Source organism: Eubalaena glacialis, chromosome 4 (genome assembly GCF_028564815.1).
Source record: "Eubalaena glacialis isolate mEubGla1 chromosome 4, mEubGla1.1.hap2.+ XY, whole genome shotgun sequence".
In the NCBI taxonomy this organism is placed as follows: domain Eukaryota; kingdom Metazoa; phylum Chordata; class Mammalia; order Artiodactyla; family Balaenidae; genus Eubalaena; species Eubalaena glacialis.
The window spans coordinates 151496583-151519836 of record NC_083719.1 but is presented as its reverse complement, the minus strand read 5'-3'; the positions used below and the strand labels follow the sequence as shown (position 1 = coordinate 151519836).

Here is a 23254-nt window from a genome sequence, read left to right as displayed (position 1 = left end):
TAGCAAGTGTTCAGTAATTGCTAGAAGTTTGTATTATCATTATTGGAGCAGCAGTTTGGGAAACAACTTAAATGTTCAGCAATAGGGAGCAAACTCAAATAATGTTCAAAATCAGTTTGTAATAACATGAGGCAGTGCCTGTATTTTTCAGGAGGAAAAGTCAAGATAGCAAGATTGAATACGAATGATAACCTCGATTATGTTTAGAAAGATGCTTAGGAAAAACCACTGAAAGAAAGACACCGTCATTTTCACCGAGGTTGTCTTTGGGTAACAAGATGACGGATGCTATTTATTTTCTTCTTTCAGCTCTTTTCTGCTTGCCAGAGGAGCGTATGGCCAGTACTTTGAAGCTCTGAAGGCGCTCTTTCTGTGCCCCAGCCCTTAGGGGTTGGCCCCAAGGCCTTAGACAGGCAATTTCTCCATTTCAGAGAGTCCCAAGGGGTTAGTTAGTGAAAGCAGGGCTGAGGTAGGGACGGGGCCCCTCTCTTAGACAGGGGAGGGGAGGGGGGGGGCCTGGCTAGCCACAAGTACCACAAATTGCTAAGCTTCTGGGGCAGGCAAGGGATGGGAACCAATGGCATGAGCCTGCCCACACTGACAGCACCTCCCGTCCTCTTTTTCAGCTGAACTACAAGGACTGTGAAAAGGCTGTGAAGAAATATCACATCGACGGGCCGCGGTTTTTGGTGAGCGCTGGCTAGTCCGACACATTGAGACCAAAGCTGTCCTGCACTTTAATCAATGGCTGCAGGGCCAACTGGGCTACCCTGTCCCTGGGGATGCCCAGGGGCACTGTCTGTCTTCAGGATCGCCACACAGCCCGTGGCCTTCTTCAGTTTTGTATGAATGCCTCTCTCATCACCTCTCAGGATCCTCCTATTTAGGATACTTCCCAGATTTTTCACTCATACCGAGGCTCATTCTAAAGTCAAGGTATAAGGAGGAATCCAATTATAGTTAACACAGACACACACACACACACACACACACCTCTTGAAAATCTATTCAAATACCACTCATACTTTGAGAAGGCCAAGGGGAAAAAAGATCATATGGGAGAATAGAAGATTCTCTTTTTCTGCTTCTCACTCTGGGGTACATACTCACTGACTAGAATAAAGGGTAGAATCACCCTCCTTATTTCAATATGTCCCTCTTTCTCTACTAAATTCACATAGTTGGTTTTGTGCCAATTAAACACGCATGTGGTATGGCTTTCTCCACTCCCTTATATTGCGAAAAGCTTCAAGTGTAAGACTAAGATGCAGCTGTATATTAAGGACTAAGCCATTACATAGAAAGGGATGCGGCTCTAATTGGTGGAGTTAGAGGCACTGGGTAGTGGCTGGGGAGGTGGTCTGAGCATTTCCCCTAAAATGACACCTTTGCCAATGGGTAAGAGAGACCCTGACTGCACCAATCTATCCCTTCTGGTCATGTTTCTTCATCATTTAAAAAAGAAGTAGGAAAAAGACTTCACAGGTCTCATGGGGTAGATGTTCCCAAATTGGATTTGGAGTCGGGGGGCAAGTTAAGCTGTGTTTCCTTGTAGACCTAGTCAGCAGCAGTGAGGGAACTGAACCATGAGACTTCAGGGTTGCAAGGGGCCAGAGAGGGCGCATGTTCTAGTTCTCCACCCAGCACACCAATCCATTTCCTGTATTGCATCTCTGCCACCAAGAGCTTCTTGAATTCCTTCAGTGATAGTGAGCTCACTACCACCCATAGACATATGTTCCTTTCTGGTCAGTTCTTAAGTCTCATGCCGAGACCAAACCTGTGCCCCTTTTGGTCTGAGTTTTGTTTTCATGTGCCATGTAAGACATGTTTATGCACTGTCCCACCTAAATCATTCAGTCATTCACTTGACAAGCATGTTCCTGAGCTCCCTTTACATACCAGACGATGCCATGTGCTGGGAATATAGAGGTGATTAAGATGCGTTTTCTGCCTTCCAGAAGCTTGTTTTATAGCAGGAAGTTATCTTCAGGAAGGCTCCAACCACCTCAGTTGCAACTGAAGAAACATGTACAGAGGTGTGATGTGACTTATTCTAAGTCACACACCTAGTAATTGGACTAAAGCACACATTTAATTTAATCTAACCATGCATACGTTTTTAACAATGCTATTTCTTTATACTGAGCTTTGAGCCAATAGAGTTCTGGGAGTTTTATTGTTCTTCTTCTTGCAAATTACTGCTAAATCTGAGTATTTCCTTCTGATGCCTTTAACACTGAGAACAGAGACTTCTCGGGGCTGAGTCGAAAGAGAGTAAGACCTCTTTCTTGAGGATGGTCCCAGTTGTGGTCCTGATGCCCTGGGTCACCTAGAATAAGCACTTGCCCTCCTTGAGCTTCTCCTTGTTCCCTCCTCTGTTAACAGAGCACATTGGACTGGGTGGGAGCGGGTGACAGTCCCTCCCAGCTCTGGGAGTCCCCCCAACGCTCCCCTTGTGAGCTTCAGGCCTGTTAGGACAGGGTTGTTGCCTTGGTTGAGGAGCTTTGCCTCCTCTGCCCCAATATCTGGGACCTGTCAGGCCCTCAGAGAATATGCTGCACGCTCTAATCACTGTGTGAACAGGAAGAAGTGGAAAGAGGGGCTCGAGGAGCCAGGAGAGCGGGCAGCAGAACCCGGGCCTGACCCGGCAGCTTCTGCTGAGACCACTCTCCGCCCCAGGTGCTCTGGGTAAAACTTGGGCTCTGATCTGAGCTGTATTATCTCATCTATATGAGATGTTAGACTTCAGGTTATATCTCACCCTTTCCAGCTTTATAATATCCAGGACCATTCTGCTATTAGAAGCAGAAGTGGAAGACCCCAGTCTTTTTCCCTCTATCCCTCCCTTCCTCTTTCTTTCTTTGATTCCCTCCTTCCCTCCCTCCCCTCCTCCATCCCTTCCTCCCTTCCTCCCTCCTCCCTCCCTTCCTCCCTCCCTCCCTCCCTCCCTCCCTTCCTTCCTTCCTTCCTCCTTTCTTCAGTGTAGGATCTAGCAGGTCCTTTGTATCTGTTTTGCTGCCATTTTGTTTTCCATTGAGAAGTCTGGTGAGGGAATAGGGGTGCTGTGCTTCCAGAAGGTTGAAGAAGAGGAGGCCATGTGCTTGGAAGCTGTGTCAGTTAGAAAGGTATGCGGCTGCATGAAACAGAAACTGAACCACAGTGGCTTAACCAAATAGGGGCTTATCTTTCTCAAGTGATAAGAAATCTAGAGTTGGGCACTCGAGGCTGGTGAGCTGCTAAAGGAAGTCATCAAGAACTCAGGCCCCACCCAGCCAATGGAAACCATTGGTGGCTTCTGTCCTAATCGTTACAAGATGGCTACTCCATCTCCAGGCATCACATCTGCATTCCAGGCAGGAGGAAGGGGGGAAGGGCAAAGAATAAAAAATGCAGAAATGCATGGGGAATGCATTCCCCCTTACTTTCAGGGAGACTTTCCCAAAAGCTTTATCCAGTTAGACCTCAGGTTATATCTCACTGGCTGCAATGGAGTCTGGTGACCTCAGCCATATGCAAGGGAGTCTAGGGTGTTAAATATTTTGAACTGGACACATTTACTGCCCTGAACAAAATCCAGGTCCCATCAGTAAGAGAGAAAGAGAGTGGATATTGGGTAGGCAAGCAGCAGCACCTGCCACATTGCCTCTCCAGGTGGGGTCCAATTCTCAGCTTTCCTTTCTCTCGTGTCCCTCTTGAGGACACACTCAGCATATAAGCATACACCTGCAAAGCCACAAGTCTAACTCCAAGTCATTGTACAAGTAACCCAGAGTTTCCAGACTTTGCTAAAGGTCTTTGAAGGAGGTGGAGGAGGGGGTTACATCACATAGCAAAATTCTCCGAAAATTGTGTTTACCGTCTTCCATCTTTCCTCCCAATTCTTATACCTGTTCTAAAGGCCTTTCTCTTTCCTAATATCCTCTGCCTCTATGTCTCCAGCCATGCTCACATGCCCACCTTCTCCTTCACATGCTTCCTGAAATTCCCTCAGCTTATGTCCTTGACTCAGCAGAACAGAAACTGCCCAGTTCTCAGCATTCATCCCTCTGGCAACTCCCAGGAAGCCCTCCACTCATCATGCCACAATCTGAACAAGAGTCTTGGTATCCTCCCTGAGAAGGAGGTGGCTCTGGAGGGAGGGGATGCCATGGCTCAGTGATGCAAAAAAAAAAAAAAAAGAAGTTAAGAATTTTGACCAAAAGCCTGATTGTCTCAGGACTCTTGGCAAACTCCCTCCCCAACCCTGCCACAGGGTCTGATATGGGAGCTGGGTCAGACACTGCTCCTAAGAGCCGGAGCAGATGAGGCCATAAGCACATTGCTAAGATGCCCCAGCCCCTGTGCTTAAAAGGAAGCTTGCCCAGCTCATCTCAGAAGGCAGCCGACAACCTGCCAGGCAGCTCCCAGCCCAGAGCGGAAGTAGAAGCAAAGACACTAACATCCAAGAGCCAGCCAGACCCCAGGTGCTCCCTCCCCCGGGACAGAAATTACTCACCTAACCTCCATTTATCACTCACAAAAGGTATGTCAGGCACTGAGCCAAGCACAGGACATACGTCATCTCATTCAATCCTCACAACCCCTGAAACGGGGCTATTATTATTATGGTTCCCATTATACAGATAAGGAAACTGAGGCTTAGAGAGACTAAGCGTCTGTCCCAAATCAGACAGCTGCTAAGTGAAGGAACCAAGATTCCAAACCAGCCTGTCTGACTCCAGAGCTCTCACTCTAACCACTGGGTTCTGGCCTCAATTAGAATGTTAAGGAGGCCCCTTCTTTGCTTCGGCATTGGTTCTATGGAGAGTGTGCCCACCCTCTTTTCTTCCTCCTCCTTTTCAGGTGCCTTCTTCTCTCACCACCTGCCCCCAGCACAGGCCACTGGGACCCTCAAAGGGCTTGGACATGATAAGAGTGAAGCTTGCAGGAAGAAAATAGACAATGGAGACCATAGAGCAAGGTCCCAGTGCCAGCTCCATCACCTACAAGCTGGAATCCCCTTACATCCCCGGGCCACAGCTTTCTCACTAAAATGGGAACAATGCTGGTAGTTTCTACATCACAGGGTTGATGTGAGGATCAATCAAGATGCTGTAAGGAGAGGCCCAAAGTCAGTTCTTCACAAATATGAGTTTCTTTCACCTTTCCCCTCTTGGTTCCCTCTGAACAGCCTCTTTATTGCATCCTTACATCTAGAGAATTCTACTAATAACCCTGGTGAAAGAGGCAGTTGGGGTGTGATGATGTTATAAGGGCACAGATTCCTTCTCCAGGCCGGCTTCTCATAGCTGCTCCATACGGCTGCTGAGAGGGGCCCTGAAGTCTGGGGTGAGAGTCTAAGAAAGATGTCATGACATGGCCAAGTTCAGCCCACAAAACAAGTCCTGTGTGGTCCCACAGATTTGGCTCTCATAGTGTTTGCTGTTTGCTTCAGTTAAAATTATTTGTCCATATTTAGATCTCAGGACATTTCATATAAGATCCAGGTTTCGGGATTCCCTTTGAAAAAGATCTGGCAACACCAGGCCCACAGGCTTTTATGCACAATCTAGAAGCTGCCCGCTTTGGATGGGTGAGTGGGGTGTACCCTGCAGTTTGCTGCAGTCCCCACTGTTCCCTATTGTTTCATACCATACTCTACTCACCAGGCACAGAACCCTTTCCTGTGGGTTGTAACCTACTGCTGTCTTCATTTCAGAACCTGGCAGAGAATGACATCCAGAAGTTCCCTAAGCTCCGGGTGCCGTAAGTATACCCCCTCATTCCTTGGGTAGAATGGGGAGTAGTCCAGGGGGAGCTGAGTCAGTTATCTATCACTGTTGGTTTGAAATAGGAAAAGGAGGAGGAAGGGTGAAGGCAAGGACAGGGTATAGTGAAGAGAAGTTACAAGATGACTTGAGAAAAAGAAATAACAGATCTAGCCCAGCTGGTGTATTGGCTGCTCTTGCCAAAGATAAGCCTGACTCTGGACCACGTTTTCATTTCCTCTCTTCCCAGTGGGGTCGGTTGGCCTTTGAAAATAGTACTGGAATCAAAGATCTGAGATTTCATCATGGTGTCATCACCAACTCAGTCATTGCTTAAGTTTTCTGGACCTCAGTAAAATGAGAGAGTTGGACCCGATGAAGGATGGCAATGAACTTCCTTTTGTCTGTCAGTATTGACTGCTTGGAATGGCTGTCACAGGCATCGTGTTGAGAAGAATTCTGAGGAAAGGGGGGCCATTCCTTATGTGTGACATGGGTGCTAAAACGGGAAGTTGCAGTGTGTCTATTGTACCATGTGTTTTCTGTCCCTCTAGTAGGACCCCTACACGCAAATGCTTATGGGAGCCAGAGAGCTGATAGAAATGGGTGAAATGGGTCAGGTTGAAAAATACAAAGCCCTATCATTTTTCCACCTTTGAATAAAGCATGGATATGGAGAACTATTTCTCCACTGTAAGAAAAATAATAGCACAATTATGATGATAAAAGAGGTAATCAGCACAAAGCCTCATTGTTGGTGGACAACAGGGAGTGGTGGAGACTGTGGCAAATTGGAATCATAGTCTCCATCCAAAGGGAGCAGCAGCTACTCAGCTCCAGTCAACCTGGACCCAGTGATGCCCAGTCTTTGAACTTAACAAAAGTAGCAAGAAATATCCGTTTTATGCAATGTATCTCAATTTTTAAATGTTGCTCAAATATTTTCAAATATTGTAAATGCCAAAGTGAACATATCTCTGGGCTACATTTAGTCTGGGGGCCACCAGTTTGAGATCTCTACTCTAGACGTGCTCTGAGGTCCTTTCTCTCGCTCTAAAAGTCTCAGAGCTCACAATGATTAAAGGGAAGTAGGTCAATGAAGTAGGAGGTTGAAAAGTCGCATGTGTAGGTAGACTGCCAGAGTAGCTCAAATAAGGAAAATATGACTCTCCGGTTTCCCTCATCGGGAAGGGTGAAGAAAAAGAAAGGAATAAGGATTTGCCTTTGGTGCCGCCTAGCTCCAGGGGCAACTATTGCTGAAGAATCCTTGTTCTTCTTTAGAGTTTTTTCTAGCCGCAAATGGCTATTTAAATCTAAATTAAATTAAAAATTCAGTTCCTCAGAGGCACTAGCCACATTTCAAGGGCTCAAAAGCCAGATATAGTGGTGACTACTATATTGGAGAGTACAGATGTAGAACATTTCTATAACTACAGAAATGTGATGCTCTAGAAAAAGACCATAGTTCCATGTAAAGGAGAGACCTTAACATATAGGAGTGAGAATTGGTGGCTGGTGGGCCAGAGTCAGCCTGCAGACGTGTTAAGTTTGGTCCACACAGAGTTTTAAAATCAAGAAATGGCATTAGGAAAGACTTTGGGGAAGAAGGGAACTTAACTTGGATCTTGAAATGCATTAGATGTGATCAGATGAAAAATGGTTAAAGGACATTCTAGAAATGGGGACTATATTGCGAAGGCATGGCACCAGTGCATTTACTGGAACTGCAAGTAGGTCAGAGCAGCTGTGGCGTATACATGGGGAAGTAAAAAGTAAAAAGACCACAGTGACTGGTCACAATTATGAAGGATGCTTTGAGCCGTTCTAAGGAGTCTTGAGAGTGTTGATGAAGTGAGTTCACCAGGGAGAACACTAGGTAAAACCTGCATCTTGACTCTTCCCGGGGCATGCAAAAGATGATTCAGAGGAGGGCTCAGCTGGAGGCATGGAACCGAGTTAGGAGATGACGGCTATGATCCCACTATGAGATGGGAGCTTCTCCTAGGCTGTGGCTATGAAGATGCTGGAAGGAGGGGATTTAATCAGAGCAGTAGAAGAAAAGAGATGAGGAAGGCACTTTTAACTGGGAAGATCCTTTTTAATCTTAAGGCTGAGCTCAGCTGACATCTGTATGTTTGAGAGCCAGGAGAAGGAGGTAGCGTGAGAAGCAACTGCTAGTTAGTGCAGAAGAACGATTCTAAACACTCACATTGGTGAGGTAGAGGTGTGGGATATTTCTTCAGTTATTTGAAAACTTAAACAACTTGGCCTGCAGTAAAATCCCCCTCTGATGTGCTTGAATGTGTGCCCCAGAGAAGCTATGGGGCCTGCCCATGGAACACGAAGGGTGAACGTGGGGAGTGATGGGGAAAGCATCTGGGGAAAGTCTGGGCTGCCCTGATTAGGTGACTCTGATAGTGACCGTCCCTGGCATAAATGTATAATAAGTACCAATTCCATCTCTACTTCTGTGAGCTCTGTGCCCGGGATGAGTCCTAGACCACCTTCAGTTTCCAAGTCTATAAAGTGAAGGAACGGGTTACATGAACTGCATGGGCTCATTCTTTTAAAGGATATTATTAAAGATCTGAACAGGCAGAGAGGAGAGCTTAGTGAGTAAAATGCAGGCTCTGAGGTCAGACAACTTGAGACTAAATTCTTCCATTCACTAGCTGTGAGTCTGTGGACAAGTTATCTGAGTTCCCTGAGCCTCAGCTTCCTCATCTGTAAAATGGGGACAATAATAGAACATATCTCAAAGGGCCAGTGGGAAAGTTAGAGGAAATAATGGGGAAATAATAAAATGTACTGAAGATGTGTTAGCTATTCTAACCATTTTATGCAAAATCCCAATGAGCACAATTTCAGATGTTTACTAATTATTTTATCCTGCTAACTGGGGAGGATGAAAGAATAGAAAGGCATGGGCTTTGGAGCAAGGGAGATCCAGGTTCTAAGGCGGGCTCTGCCTCCTACCAGCTGTGGGACTCAGGCAAGTTGCTTCAACACAGTGAGCCTCAGTTTCCTCATCGATAGAAGAGGAAAGAAGGAACTCTCAGGGAATGGTGTATATGAAGGAGACAGCCCACATAAGTTGCCTGGCGCCGTCCTTGATAAGTAGAGATAGTCAGTGCTTATTTGTTCCATTCCCTTGTACACAGGTTCGTTTGTCCTGGATCACTACCCTAAAGGGTTATAGAAAAGAAATTGTGTTTAGGTACAGCAGACCAAAACAAGATTACACTCCTCTGAATACCTCAATTTCCTTCCCTGATGCTTAAAAAGTCAGTACTAAATAGATTTTGTAAGCAGGCAGCTTCTGGCGAGGAAGCCTTCTCTGTCTGAAGATACAGTCACTCTCTCAGGACATAGTTTCTCCCACAGACATCAAGGACAACGTAATGGAGGAGGGTTTTAAAATAAAACAATGCCAACCTCCTTTTAGAGGACCTAGCCTGACACCAATGGTATAGCTGAGCGTGCTCTGGTTAAATCGATAGAACACGTGGTAAAATCTGCTGGTGACCATTTGGAGTTTTTATCTTTTTTAATGCTATAAGTTTTATATTTAAAATAATATAGTGTAACTTAAAAAATAAGGAGAGGGCAGCAATGTGGTGGTGGTGTAGGCAGCAGATAGGCATTGGATGATTCTGTTTATAACATTAATGCACTGTACCCATTTACCGATAGTGAAATTAGGCTGGGAAAAGCTAACATCCAATCAGAGAGGTAATGCAGTCATGCCGGTTGATTTGTCTGTCTTCTGATAAGGCTGTCGGTCTCCTAACCTCAGAGACAGCCTCCTGTCTCATCTACTCAGTGCCTACCTAAGATAGAAAGACAGCAGATGATAGGGGGGGAAAGGATGGAGGAGGGCCCCAGGGCTGGAACATGACATTCTTGTGCCCATGAAAGAATGTGCCCAGCCCCCAGCAGGATGGAGACGGTGACAAGGCCCCTCTGTCACACGCCCGCCCCGCTCCCATTCACTGGCTAATCCCTGTCGAGGTGCGCAGTCCCCCCCACATGAAAAGTGCTTCCTCTCCACCGATCGCCGCTCCTCCTCCCCAGTGTGAACCCAGGACACTTGACTTCTGGCTCAGCTCCATGTAAAAACCATCATGGGACCTTTGACACACACTTCCCCAGCGCCTTGCTTTCCTTGTTGGTAAAAGTGAGGATAATTCTTCTTGGCTACTACCCAAAAGGACTGTGAAGTACAAGTAAAATAAAACTTGTAACACTGTCGGGCGGAGGACATGACTGAGAAGTGGGGAGACCCCGCCGTGCCCTCAAATTCTTGTTTCCCCCTCACGTGCCTGGTTCTACACGGAGGCCTGAGTCCTGAGGCCCATGTCCTGGTGTCTCCCTGGCTCCTCAGGTGATAGGACAGAACTTCGGAAGGTTTGGCTCTTGGTTCAAGGAGGCTGACTTTTTTTTTTTTTTTTAACATCTTTATGGGAGTATAATTGCTTTACAATGGTGTTTTAGTTTCTGCTTTATAACAAAGTGAATCAGCTATACATATACATACATCCCCATATCTCTTCCCTCTTGAGTCTCCCTCTCTCCCACCCTCCCTATCCCACCCCTGCTAGGTGGTCACAAAGCACCGAGCTGATCTCCATGTGCTATGTGCTGCTTCCCACTAGCTATCTATTTTACATTTGGCAGTGTATATATGTCCATGCCACTCTCTCACTTCGTCCCAGCTTACCCTTCCACCTCCCTGTATCCTCAAGTCCATTCTCTAATAGGTCTGTGTCTTTATTCCCATCTTGCCCCTAGGTTCTTCATGACCATTTTTTTTTTTTTTTTAGATTCCATATATATGTGTTAGCATACGGTATTTGTTTTTCTCTTTCTGACTTACTTCACTCTGTATGACAGACTCTAGGTCCATCCACCTCACTACAAATAACTCAATTTCGTTTGTTTTTATGGTTGAGTAATATTCCATTGTATATACGTGCCACATCTTCTTTATCCATTCATCTGTTGATGGACACTTAGAATGCTCAACATCACTGATCATTAGAGAAATGCAAATCAAAACTACAATGAGATATCATCTCACACCAGTCAAAATGGCCATCATCAAAAAATCTACAAACAACAAATGCTGGAGAGGGTGTGGAGAAAAGGGAACCCTCTTGCACTGTTGGTGGGAATGTAAATTGATACAGCCACTATGGAGAACAGTATGCAGGGTCCTTAAAAAACTAAAAATAGAACTACCATACGACCCAGCAATCCCACTACTGGGCATATACCCTGAGAAAACCACAATTCAAAAAGAGGCACGTACCACAATGTTCATTGCAGCTCTATTTACAATAGCCAGGACATGGAGGCTGACTTTTAAAGGAAGAGTTTTGTTCCTTTAACGAGGGGTGACACGCAGAGCGAGAGCAAGTTTAGGACTGAGAACGTGGGCTGGGAGGCGGGACAGGGGTCACAGAGGTGGTGTCAGAGGACAGAGAGGCTTTGAGGAGCCGGAGAGGGCAGCGTGGAGCAAACGCAGACTTCTGCCCAATTCTGGGCGTGGGAGAGACCAGCGTGCCCCTGAAACAGAGTCAGGGGAGCAACTCCCCGTCTCCCCCCGAGCCCCCCGCCTCGTGGGAGACAGGGGAAGCTCATCTAAAGCTCAGGCTATGCAAGCTTTGGTAAGAAATACATTTAAGTTGTGTGCTGGTACATGTGACAACACGGGCAACAAAAATACAGTGTTCATGAAATAATATCGACTCTTACTGTGTGCTGTGGGCTCTGATAGTTTCTATCTGTTCTGTTTCCTTCCTCTCTCCCTCCTTCCTCCCTGACTTCCTTTCTGCCTGCCTGTCTTTCTTTCATAGCTTCCTTCCTACTTCTGTGTGACCAGCAAAGTTGACTTCAAGACCCACTTCAAGACCCTCTACCCACAGCTGGTAAAGTACAGGGACCATTGAAAGGGAGCCCCAGGTCTCCTGGGAGAACCCTACAGGGACCATATCAAGCCAGACCGAGACCCTGTATTCTGCTCCTGCCCCCCGACCTCACTCCTCCTCCTCTTCCTCCGTCTCCTCTTCCTGGTCCTCCTCCTCCATTTTTATTTTTTTAAAAAAACTATTCCAAGAATACCAGAATGACAGCAGTGATTTCACAACCTTTGCAGACGGTAGGAATCACCCATGTTACTGGGGTGCTTGTGTAACTGCCACACCCCACCCGCACCCCGAGGCATCTCTCCTGGAGGCTCCGATGGGTTAAGTCACCAGTGGGCTCAGTGTCTGTAACATGTAATCTCTATGGTCAGGCCGGTCAGGGATTCTCTAAGTAGGGCCAATCCAATTGTTTTGCTGATGAGGAGGAATCAAGGCCAAGGTGGGGGCAAATGCCTTGCCTGAGGTCACACTGCCCTTGGGCAGGATACTGCAGTCAAACTCAACAAGGACCCACCGTCCCACCCTCCGTACCTTCTAACATCACCAGAAGAGGACTTCAACTGAGAAGTCAAAGACCGGCCCCCATCACACAGCAAGCTAAGGGATGCAACAGGGCTGGAACCCAGGTCATGGCAGGATTCTGTCTCCTGCCATGGCCTGACTTCCTGTGGAAAATTTCGCTCCACTTCTGGGGCTAAAACAGACGAAGCAGAGAGAACTGTGTCTACCAGCTGCCCAGCCCCCTCTGCCTTTCTCCCTGGTGCTGAGTGTGGCCTGGGGTTTGTGGGGAAGAGGGGGAGTGAGTCACCTCCGGCCACTCACTGTCACTTGGTCCTCTGGGGATGTGGGAGTCGGGGACAACCTTGAAGGTTTGCACACACAGGTGGCAACAACCTCCTGCTCTGTCCACCAGCATCGCTACCCTCTGCACTCACCCCCAGCAGTGGTCCCAGCTGGCTGGGAAGTGTGCCCTGAGGCCCCCCAAAGCAGGAAGCCCTGGGCGCCCGTGTTTGCTGCAGGCTGGGCTGCCAGCCCCTCTCTGGCTCTGCTTGCTCTCAGCTCTGTGTTGCTCCTCTGTGTGTCCTGTGGTTTGACATTTCCTTCCTTCACCAGTTAGGAGCCCAGCAGCTTCCAGCCTGGCTGCTGAAGATACCAGTAAGCAGAGGAGCTGCAGACAGCAGGAGGTCTTTTCAGGATCAAAGCAGCTGTGCGAGCCCGTCAGGGCCTCCCCCCTCCCCCTCCCCCCCTACACTCTGCAGGGATGTGCTGCCCAGCATCCCCCAGTTCAGGTTTTGCTGAAAAGTCACCTCCTCCCAGAGGCTTGCTCATTTTCGATTGCAACCGCACCCCACCTATGCACTCCTTCCACCCTCACCCAGCCCGCACCTCTGCTGCATGTGTGTACACACAGCTCTCACTTAGAATTTCACTTCCTTAAATGTTCGTTGTTTATTGTCTGTCTCCCTCCGCTAGCAAGTAAGCTCCTCGAGAGCAGGGATCTCTGTTTTGTTCACTGAGGCACCTTGAGCCCCAGCAGAGCTCCTGGCACTTAGAAGCCCTTGAGTGCGCGCTGTTGAATGAAGGTGTGACTGAATGCGGATGGCTGCTGCAGCCATCACAGATGCACCTGGCCAGGGTGTGGGACACCGCACATCAGAGGAGGGAGGAGAGGGACTCCCACCAGCTTCTCAAAACCATCACTTAAAGGAAACAGAAGAACCAGGAATAAGCGCTCTGGAGGTGTGATCAGGAGGCCGCTGGGAAGCCCCATCCCCAAGCATCTCCCGGTGAAGTGTGAAATCCCAACAATGACATTATGACGGAGGATTAAACGCTGCCCTCTCTCCTTCTCTGTCCTCTAAAGTTCCCAGTGGATTTATTAACAATTCACTTATCCTGTCACTCTAATGAGTTGGAGGGTTCCGAGCAGCAGGTCCCGGGAAGCAAGGAGAAGTGGGGGGACTGGGGGCCTGGGGGATGATGGGGGAAGCAAGAAGTGGTGGATGCCAAGACTACTTCTGCTAACTTAGCAATTTTGTTTTAGGCCAAACTTGTTACCTTGAGGTGGTCACTTCAGCAGAAGCAGTGTAGACCCTGGGTCATTTCCAGAGGGGCTGCAGGCTCATTCATTCCCAGGGGGCTTCTGGCATCAGGGGCATGAACATGGGATGTGGTGTGTTGAAAGTGTGCTGCTCTGGAAACTAGGGAGCCTGGCTTCTGGGGCTAGTGCTTCTGGTGGGGAGAGGGTGGCCTTCATCACTAACCCGCTGTGCAGGCCAGTCCCTTCCTCCGTCTGGGTCTCTGTGGTGCCATCTGTAAAATGATGTTGGACTAGATCCCCTCTGAGGCTCCTCCAGCTGCCCCAAATCTCTAGGGAACATGAGCCTGTTTACTGATGAGGGCTCCCTTGGTCACAGCAATGGTGCGAAGGGCGGCTGGAGCTTACTGCTAGGGCATGCCAGAGGTGCCGTCCCACTCACAAAGGCCCTTCCTGTCCTGGGGTTTGGGGATTTGCTAGTTCACAACATCCAAGGAATAAGAGGGTCCTGGCCAAGGGTGGCCTCCGGGCATGGGTGATTCAGGGAGTATCCCACTCTGCAGGCTGTGCCTAGATCGGGAACACTTCACCAAGTGTTTATAAGAATCCATGTCACCGAGAAGGAGTCAGGGAGTGGAGAACGGAAGGAGATTTCAGACCCAAGAAGCGCACGGGAGCTCTTGTCAAGAGTTATGCAGCGAGCAGCTGATTCCTCCAGGTCTCGGAGACGGTTTGAAGATTCTTAGAAGTTAGATATCACTACAGGGATGCCAAACCCAGAGTCAGGGGACCTCAGCCCCGGGGAATACTAACACAATAAAATACGCAGCGGTCATATCCAGATCATAAGACTGCAGGATTTCAGAGGAAGAGGAGCCAGGTGTGAGCTGACCCGTCTCCACAGAGGGGCTCTGAGCTAGACGGAGGCCCCAGCAGAGAGCTTCCCGAGCAGGAGCAGGGACTGGTAGGGGGATGGAGGTGACAAGTTCTTCAGGAGGTGAGGAGCAGAGGCCCCATGGGCAGGGGACTGGCTGGAGGCCAAAATACCATATGCTAACACGTATATATGGAATCTAAGGAAAAAAAAAAAAAAGACACTGACCTACTAGAGAATGGACTCGAGGATACGGGGAGGGGGAAGGGTAAGCTGGGACGAAGTGAGAGTGGCATGGACATATATACACTACCAAACGTAAAATAGCTAGTGGGAAGCAGCCGCATAGCACAGGGAGATCAGCTCGGTGCTTTGTGAGCACCTAGAGGGGTGGGATAGGGAGGGTGGGAGGGAGACGCAAGAGGGAGGGGATATGGGGATATAACTTCAGGGCTCAGCGGGAGGAAGTTTGGGGCAGCGGGGAGATGATTGTTTTGTCACCTCCCCTGTCCCTTTATCTTGTAGGATTCTCAGTAAGTTAAGTCAAGAAATCAACAAGAATGAAGAGAGAAGGAGCATTTTCACACGCAAGTGAGTGGGGCCGCTGAGGGCCTGGTGTCACTTTAATGAAATGCAAGGAATTTTCAAACCCAAGTCTAACTTTAAATGGGAGTCACGGGACTGGGTTTGCCCCCATTTCTGATCCGCAGTGATCCTTCAGTCCAGGGGTCCCCCCTCTCTGCCCTGTGTCTGGGACATCAGGGGAACCTCCCATAGAGAGTCAGACAGTCACAAGCTCCCAGCTGTACCACCAACATGGCTTTGGTGGTTTCCAGAATTTTCCGGTAGCCTGGACCTGGTTTCAGAGCAACAAGGGCAGCGGTCCTGGGTGATGAGACATACCCTCCCCCGAGGGCTCCTCTTGCAGGGCTGGACTGAGGAAAGAGGGAGATCTTCCTAAGTCAGTAGGGCCATTAATGCAATGCTGTTTGTCTTTACAGACCCCAAGTCCAGCGGTTTCCTGAGGAAACAGGTAAAGGTCTCAGGGGTGAGAGCAAGGGCTTTAGGAGGTGACAGGCGCTTTGGTTCTTCTGTCTGCTGGTCCAGATTGAGGAGAGGAGAGATGTCACTATGCGGGGCACCTGGTTATGGCCCTTTCTGAGCTGGGACCCTCTGCAGAGACACAGTGAGGGACTCTGTGGGGTGCATGGAATGACCCGGGCTTTGAACTGAGCACCTAAGCAGAGCCAGCCCTCCTGCTTCTGAGTCTTTAAAGCAATTATTCAGTTGTTAAATTGCACATCCTGTTAAAATGCAGATTCCTGGGTCCCACTCAGTCCTGCTGAATCAGAAGCTCTAGGGAGAGGGCCCGGGGTATCTGCATATTTTAAAACACTCTCAAGTGACTTTTATGCATGTGAAAGGTTAAGAACCACTGCCTCTGTCTGGCAGAATGAGCCCCTCAAGGAGAAATTCTAGAGCTGATACTGAATTGTTGACCCCCAGGTATGTAGCATGAATGCCTGGAATGGGGCAGTGGTGGGGAAGGATCCCGGAGTGGGGAGCGGCTCTGACTTTCCTTCTTGCGGCTTCTTTTGGTACCGATGCTGGTGTTATCCTCTTCCACAGAAAGCCACGAAGAAGACAACGGAGGCTGGTCATCCTTTGTGAGTATGGGGTGGGCCGTTCTTCCACCTTACAGCTGTTTCCAGAGTGCCTTTGTCATAAGGAACCAGCATGATGCTGAAAGGAGCAAGGCCCTGATAGAGCCACCCAGGGGTCAGATGATGTGCTCTGTGAAGGCCAGAGCCTTCTAGTAACTTTCTGGCTTTGCGATCCACGGGGTCTCTGGCCTCATCTACTCCCCTCTGCCCTTGTAGCACGAGAGCAGCTGTAGATGACACCTGAATGAATGGGCTTGGTTTTGTGCCACCAGCCCTTCACTGACACACAACAGACAGTGGGCTGGACTTGGCCACGGGCTGTGGGGTGCTGACCACGCCGTTATCCACCGTGCACACCTCCACAGCAGGGCCCTCCCCCAAACCCCTCCTCCACATGGTCTACACTAAAGTAGATTTAAAGTAGCCTTTCTCATAGGCTTAAGTCCCCACTGGTGACCCAGAGGGAAAGGGAGTTCAGAATTAACTATCAGCCCTGGAAAGACCTCAGGGATGGGCCGATCCAACTGGGTTTTATATTTGAGGGGTCATGATGACGCCTTTGAGAGTCTGATGAATTCTGCACATCTTGTCCCCAGAAAACTGCATATGTAGTCACCACGCTTGAAGCCAGACTCAGGCTAAGAACTCCATTACGGCTCGTAGCCCAGTCTGCTCACGTTACAGATGAAGCAGCAGAGCCCGCTGGAGAACGTAGAGCCACACGTCTAGTTAGAGGCAGGCCAAGGACCCAGGTCGCCCACCCTCCGTCCAGTGGTCTTTTTGGTAAGCGGCTGCCTCTAGTGCCTTTAGGAAGCAGGCACTAAACATCCCTTGTCCTGCTGGGATTCTGGTAAAAGAAAGCATTGAATTTGAAAAAAAAAAAAAAAAAAAATGCTAGCTAAGTCTGTGCTTTCTACATGAGAACAAAGGAATATGACAGATTAACTTTGTTCCAAAGGGAAAATAGACCAGTTTCCCCCCAAATGTTTACATTTTTAGGCAGAAGCTGCATCTTTGCCGCTTCTTGCCATGCAGTCCCTCCCGTGAGCTCAGCCTGAGGCTAGCCACCTCCATCTTCTCTGTAAACAGGGAGTCTCCACTAGCCACTGGCTACAACATTTGGGGTTCCATGAAGTGCCCAGCACTGCACAGGGCACTGGGGGGTGATGGAGATGAAGAACCCAATTCTATGAGCATTTTATAGCTTAGATAACACATACACAGGGCAGAATATGATTAGGAACAAAAACACACATAGAAATATTCAAGTCAAATCACTGGGAGAAAATAATTTTTCTAGAAGCAGAGAGGAAAAGTCTATTGTTGAGAAGGGCTTATGGGGTAAAGGCCTGGTGGAAAGTCAGGAGCCACAGGGCTGGGGTGTGCAGGCTGAGAGATTGCAGGGAGCCCCTGTAGGCCTAGGGGGCAGTCAGCAAGGGCTGCAGAGGCGCTGAGGCCGTGGTTCCGAAGTCCCTCCCGTTCATCAGGGGTTCCATCCTCTGTTCTCAAGTTATAGGAACACTGATGGCAGGACGAAGTCTTTTTTGGAGTTCAGGAAGGTACTCAACCTCGTCTTCCAATATTAGAAATATACATATTCCGCAAGTCAAAAAATTAACACATGCATCTTTCACTTGAGCACCTTAGACAGGCTTCCTTAAGCCACCTAGTAAGGTTGTCAGGATTTCTAGGCTCTCAGTGCGCACCTTTCCTCGCCAAGTTGCAACCTCCTGTTGCTTCTTTCCACACTGCCCTTGACTTTAGAGAAATGCCCTGGGCTTATTTAGGACCCACTTGACCTTGACCTGAGAGTGATAAGCCAGTCATTGCTTGGCAGCTGATGGTGCCACTTCTGCCTGGGAAATCATTACTGTAACTGTCCACTTTCATGGGTTGCTTCAAAGGCAATCACCCAGCCCCTAGGGCTTAATTTCCCTGAGACCCACAGAGAAGCATACGTGAAATACAATAAATAATTTAAAATTTAGAAAGAGTCTCTTCCAAGACAGCAGCTTCACACTCAGTGCCAGATGTCACAAATAATAAGCTGTTGTTTTTATACACTCAGCTCTCAGCAAAGGGACTAGCCCAGCCCTGACTATCCCCTCTCAGGCACAACTTAACCTGCCTTCTAGTTAACAGGCTTTGGTTGTCTGGTTTCCCCATTAGGGAAGAAAGTTTTGAGCATAGGCACCCTAAGAACAGAACTGACAATTAACTAGGGGCATCACAAACACTCCTGGTGTTTAGTCTTCCTCTTGGCAATGTCTGGAGTAAAAAACGTGTTTACTCCAAACAGCGGGCTCTCCCATCCCTCTGTTCCTGTATCCCCCTCATTTGTTCTGCTTTTCTCTGTTGTGCGAAAAAATGTAGAGAAAAATGCCCTTGCCTAGTGGTCTGAAGACCTTGACGGGGGTCCCAAGTCTACATCTTGCTGGTCCTGTGGTTTTGTACCCCCTGAGCTCAGTATCCTCATGTGTAGTGGGAGGACCATCCTAGTGCTGACTGCCCCCAATTGAGGACCACTGTGAGGCTTGGCAGAGAGAGAGTAGATGCGGGCACGCCTACTGCCAAGGGACCTCTACACACTGTGTTGTCTCCATCACTGTGTTGGCAGGAAGATGACTATGAAAGTCCCGATGATGATCAGGATGGGGAGGATGACGGTGACTATGAGTCCCCCAATGAAGAGGAAGAGGCACCCATGGAAGACGACGCCGATTATGAGCCGCCACCCTCCAACGATGAGGAGGCTCTGCAGAACTCCATCCTGCCTGCCAAGCCTTTCTCCAACCCCAGCTCCACGTACATAGGTAAGGCCCCCAGCCCCCACTGATGTATGGGAGGCCAACGCCCATGTAGCAGAAAGCTTGGCATGCTGATGCCAGCTAACCAGCTGTGTGGCTTTGGGCAAGTGACTCCACCTCTCTGGGCCTCAAGTTCCTCATCTTTGAAATAGGACAATAACAATACAGACCACATAGGTTTGCTGTGAGGATCAATAATATTTATGATTTGCAGACAAATATTTATGATTGCAGACAAATCATTGCTGATGGTGGATGATATTGAACTGCCAGTTAAGGGTATTTGGAAGTAATAGGTTATTTTGAGTGTTACTTTGGTACTCAGGAGGACTTTCCTGTTCCTCCCCATCTTTGACCAATTCATGATTAGGTGGCACCACTACCCACAGACTGTCAGAATAAATATAACAATATTGAATGTGGTTTGGCCATAACTTTAAAATCTTTAAACAGTATTCAAGATTTTCACTGTCTATCTGCTCCTGTCAGCCCATTTCTCCCTCATTCATTTATTCATTCATCCATTCAACAAAAATTATTGGTCTTCTATTATGAGCCAGGCATCATTCTAAATGCTGAAATTCAAAATCATCCGGAAAAAAGACACAGCCCTTGCCTCACAGGGCTTACACTCTAGCAGTGGTGGTAACAGAAAGTAGGCACATACACACTTGCATAATATCAAGGAGTGAGCTAGAAAGTTGATGATCAATATCACAAAAATTAATACCACTAATCCTTTAGGCTGTGTAACACTTGGCAATTTTAAAACCCTTTCACGCTCTGTCGACATTCCATTTTGTGTTTTGAAGCACCCTGTATGATACAGGCAACAATTATCAAGCCTGTTTCATATATAGGGAAATTAAGACCCTGAGAAGAAACAGGTAACTAAGTCGTTGAGTGCCTCATACATGCCAGTTATGAGCATACAGAATGAACGAGATGGTAGACAGTCCTCACCCTAAAGAATTCATAGTCCAGGCAACATCAAACAAATGAGTCGCAAAATGACTTAATTAAATCATGATATATACTCAGGAAGACAAGCGTGGGAGATGAGGCTGGGGCATATGCCTGATCTGGACTTGCTTCCCTGAAGATATGATATTTAATCTGAAACTTAAAGGGTGAACAGGAGTTGGCTAAGTGAGCATAGAGGTGGGATGGAATGAGCATTCTAAGCAGTGGAAATGGCCGTGCAAAAGCCCTGAGGCTGAAAGGAGCATGACGGGTCAGAGGAGCTGACAGATGGCCAGAGTGGGTGCACTGGTTTGAGATTAGACCAGGCTTGCTGGGTTCTGAGCCCCATTCTCTGTGGAAGAGTGTTGCTTCCCCAGGACTGGGGCTAGGGTGAGGCCGAATAGGCAGCCAGGGCACAAAATGTAAGAATGCTGTCACTTCCTCACAGTCTTGGCCTGGCCTTTCCCTGTCAAAGGGATGGAACACTGCCAGCCTATCAACCTGGCCTGGGGATACTTCTGTGATGACCAGAAGAATGTGAATTTTTGTTAAGAGTCTGTGGTTTGGTTACAGGAGTCGGTGACTGGCTCCTCCCTTTAAGAAAGGAGGAAGTGGGGGTGGGGGGAGGGAGGACAACCCAGAGCATTTGTGAGGGGAAGGAAGGGGACCTAGGACAGGATCCTCATGAGCCATGACAGTGGATTTCACCTTGCCCAGGCAGCTGGGTGTGCCTCAGTGTATGTGTCTCTGTGTGTGTCTGCGTGTGCATGTGTGTACATATGCATGTGTACATTTGTGTGTCTGTACATGTTTACTTCTGTACAATTTTGTCTGAAAACACTCCCTCACGGTTCTGGCTGAATTAATTACTAAGAGGCCTTTTTTCATGCCTTCATCAACAAAACCTCTGATGAATACCTCTTCCCCAGAGGTCAGGTGAGTGTTGCTCCGAAGTATAAGAGTAAGACAAACTGGGCAGGTACAGAGAAGGCAAGGGGCCAAGGACTCCCCACCCTGTATGACCCAGGTGTGGGCACATCCCTGCCATGTTGGCTGGGGCTGGTCTTGGTGCTGGGGGGAGTCTGTGGGATCCAGCAATGCGGAGATGCCCCCAGCCGGCGCTGGAGGGGTTCCTGGAGAGCCCTGGGTGTGGCCCACACTCGCCTAGATGTAGCATTTCTCCTTTCATTTTAATGCCTTTGCATTTCCACAGACCGGCCCCACTCCGGGAAAGTGCAGCAGCCGCCCGTGCCCCCGCAGAGGCCGATGGCCGCCATCCTTCCTTTGCCCGCTGGTGGCCGGGCTCATTCGGTAGGCTCCATACTTTCTGTTATGCCACTTTGTGTCCACTCGATGATTTCCTCTGCAGAGAGAAAAAACTACAGACATCTTTATGCAATTCTAGCCAGTAAGAAAAAGTTATATGTTGGCCGGGAAAATGCATTCCCAAGTACTCACAGTGGGCTTTTTGGAGGATGAAATACTAGTGATTTTTATACACATCATAATGCTTTTATCGTCGGTATTTTCTCTTTACCATAACAATATAAGCTATTTGTATAATAAAAAGTCTCCTTCTAGTATTCATTGTGCTATTTTTTCTGACTTTTGAAATAAGTGAAAACTGTAAAATAAACTAATGGCACCTACTAGTATTTGGGTCCCCAGCCTTGCCTCCTGCAAAAAGACTTGCGCCACCTGCTGGCCAACATCTGAAATTCCACGGACAAAAGGTTTGAGAACAAAACGTGCAATGCCATGAACCCAGGGAGAGAGGCAGCAAACTCCCTTTCCTCTTTCTTCAAGCTTACAGTCTCAGATCCCGTGGTTCTACTTAACTAACAGGCACACCTCGTTTTATTGCATTTTGCTTTATTGCGTTTCACAGATATTGCATTTCCTTTACAAATTGAAGATTTGTGGCAACTCTGCCGTGTCAGATGATGGTTAGCATTTTTTAGCAATATTTTAAAAGTAAGATATGCACATTGTTTTATTAGACATAATGCTATCGCACACTTAATAGACTTCAGTATAGTGTAAATGTAACTTTTATATTCAGTGGGAAATAAAAAAAATTGTGTGACTAGTGTTAACGAAAATTCAATTAACAATCAAACTAAGAAGAAAAAAAGAGAATTTTATTTGAGCCAAACTGAGGATTATAACCTGGGAGACAGACTCTCAGAAGCTCTGAGAACTGCTCCACTGGTCAGGAGCTAGAGATTCAGTTTCATACATTTTTGAGACAAAGAATCATGTATCATATTGACAGGTTAGTATTAAACACAAAGTTCATCAGAGATGTTTTGGTCAGGTGTGTACCTACAGAGTGAGCCTTTAGGTCAGTGTGACTCCCTGACAGGTTGAGAAAGAAATACTAAACTTAAAAGTCACAATGGTGGTTTCAGAAGAAACCATTTTTCTCAAAGTTTGTTTATATCCTCCTGCCTTGAGGAGGTCTGGTTAATGTATAATACAAATGCACATTGCACATTAGGAAAGGCGCATCACCAATGCGGGCATATTATATGTGTTTCAGTTCTGACTTAGTTTGATTGTCCTGTCACAGAGAAATTTATGATTTTTCCTCATCACTAGGCTTCTTTTGATTTTTGCTTTATTGCGGTGGTCTGGAACCAAACCTGCAATATCTCTGAGGTAGGCTTGTATCCAGAGAGGCCCGGAGAAGTTCAGGATCAGGAGTCAATAGTTGGAAATGTGCTCTCTTCACAAAGGACCAGAGCACTTTGACAGCTGTGGTGAATGCCAAGTGTCAGGGCTAGAAGGAGGGAGAGGACATATTTTCCCCAAAGCTCAAAATCCAGATCACCCCACAGTTGGGACACCTCATCTAAGAACAGATGGCTTCCTCCTGCTTTTGCAGTTTTATTACAAAGGGGGCTCATGGAGCTGAATTTATCTACACATGCATTTTGCTCTTGAAATCTGTACCGCTTCACCTCACTCTTGGGATGCAGAATTCATTCATTCAATCTACAGACATTTATTGAGCCGCAGTGCCCAGCAGTGTTCTAGCTGCTGGGAATAGAGTGTAAACAAGACAAATAAGATCCCTGCTTTCATAAAATTTTTATTTGGGTTAGGGGTAGATGGATGATAAACAAGTATAGAGATGTATAAACAGGGTAATTTGAGTAGTAACGTGTGGCTAGGGAGACAGAAGACCAGGGAACATGATGGTAGGTGGGGAGGTGACATTGAGCGGGA

At 47.7% G+C, this 23254-nt stretch overlaps 1 protein-coding gene across 1 annotated transcript in view; it reads left to right on the top strand.

Moving 5' to 3' along the window:
* The window catches only part of LCP2 (lymphocyte cytosolic protein 2), a 45024-nt gene that overhangs the window by 3630 nt on the left and 18140 nt on the right, over positions 1 to 23254 (top strand). The window contains exons 2-8 of the mRNA XM_061188454.1: positions 627 to 689; positions 5702 to 5748; positions 15115 to 15180; positions 15591 to 15622; positions 16219 to 16256; positions 18871 to 19066; positions 21237 to 21334. Coding sequence (XP_061044437.1) covers positions 627 to 689; positions 5702 to 5748; positions 15115 to 15180; positions 15591 to 15622; positions 16219 to 16256; positions 18871 to 19066; positions 21237 to 21334 — 540 coding nt within the window. The remainder of the gene's footprint in view (positions 1 to 626; positions 690 to 5701; positions 5749 to 15114; positions 15181 to 15590; positions 15623 to 16218; positions 16257 to 18870; positions 19067 to 21236; positions 21335 to 23254) is intronic.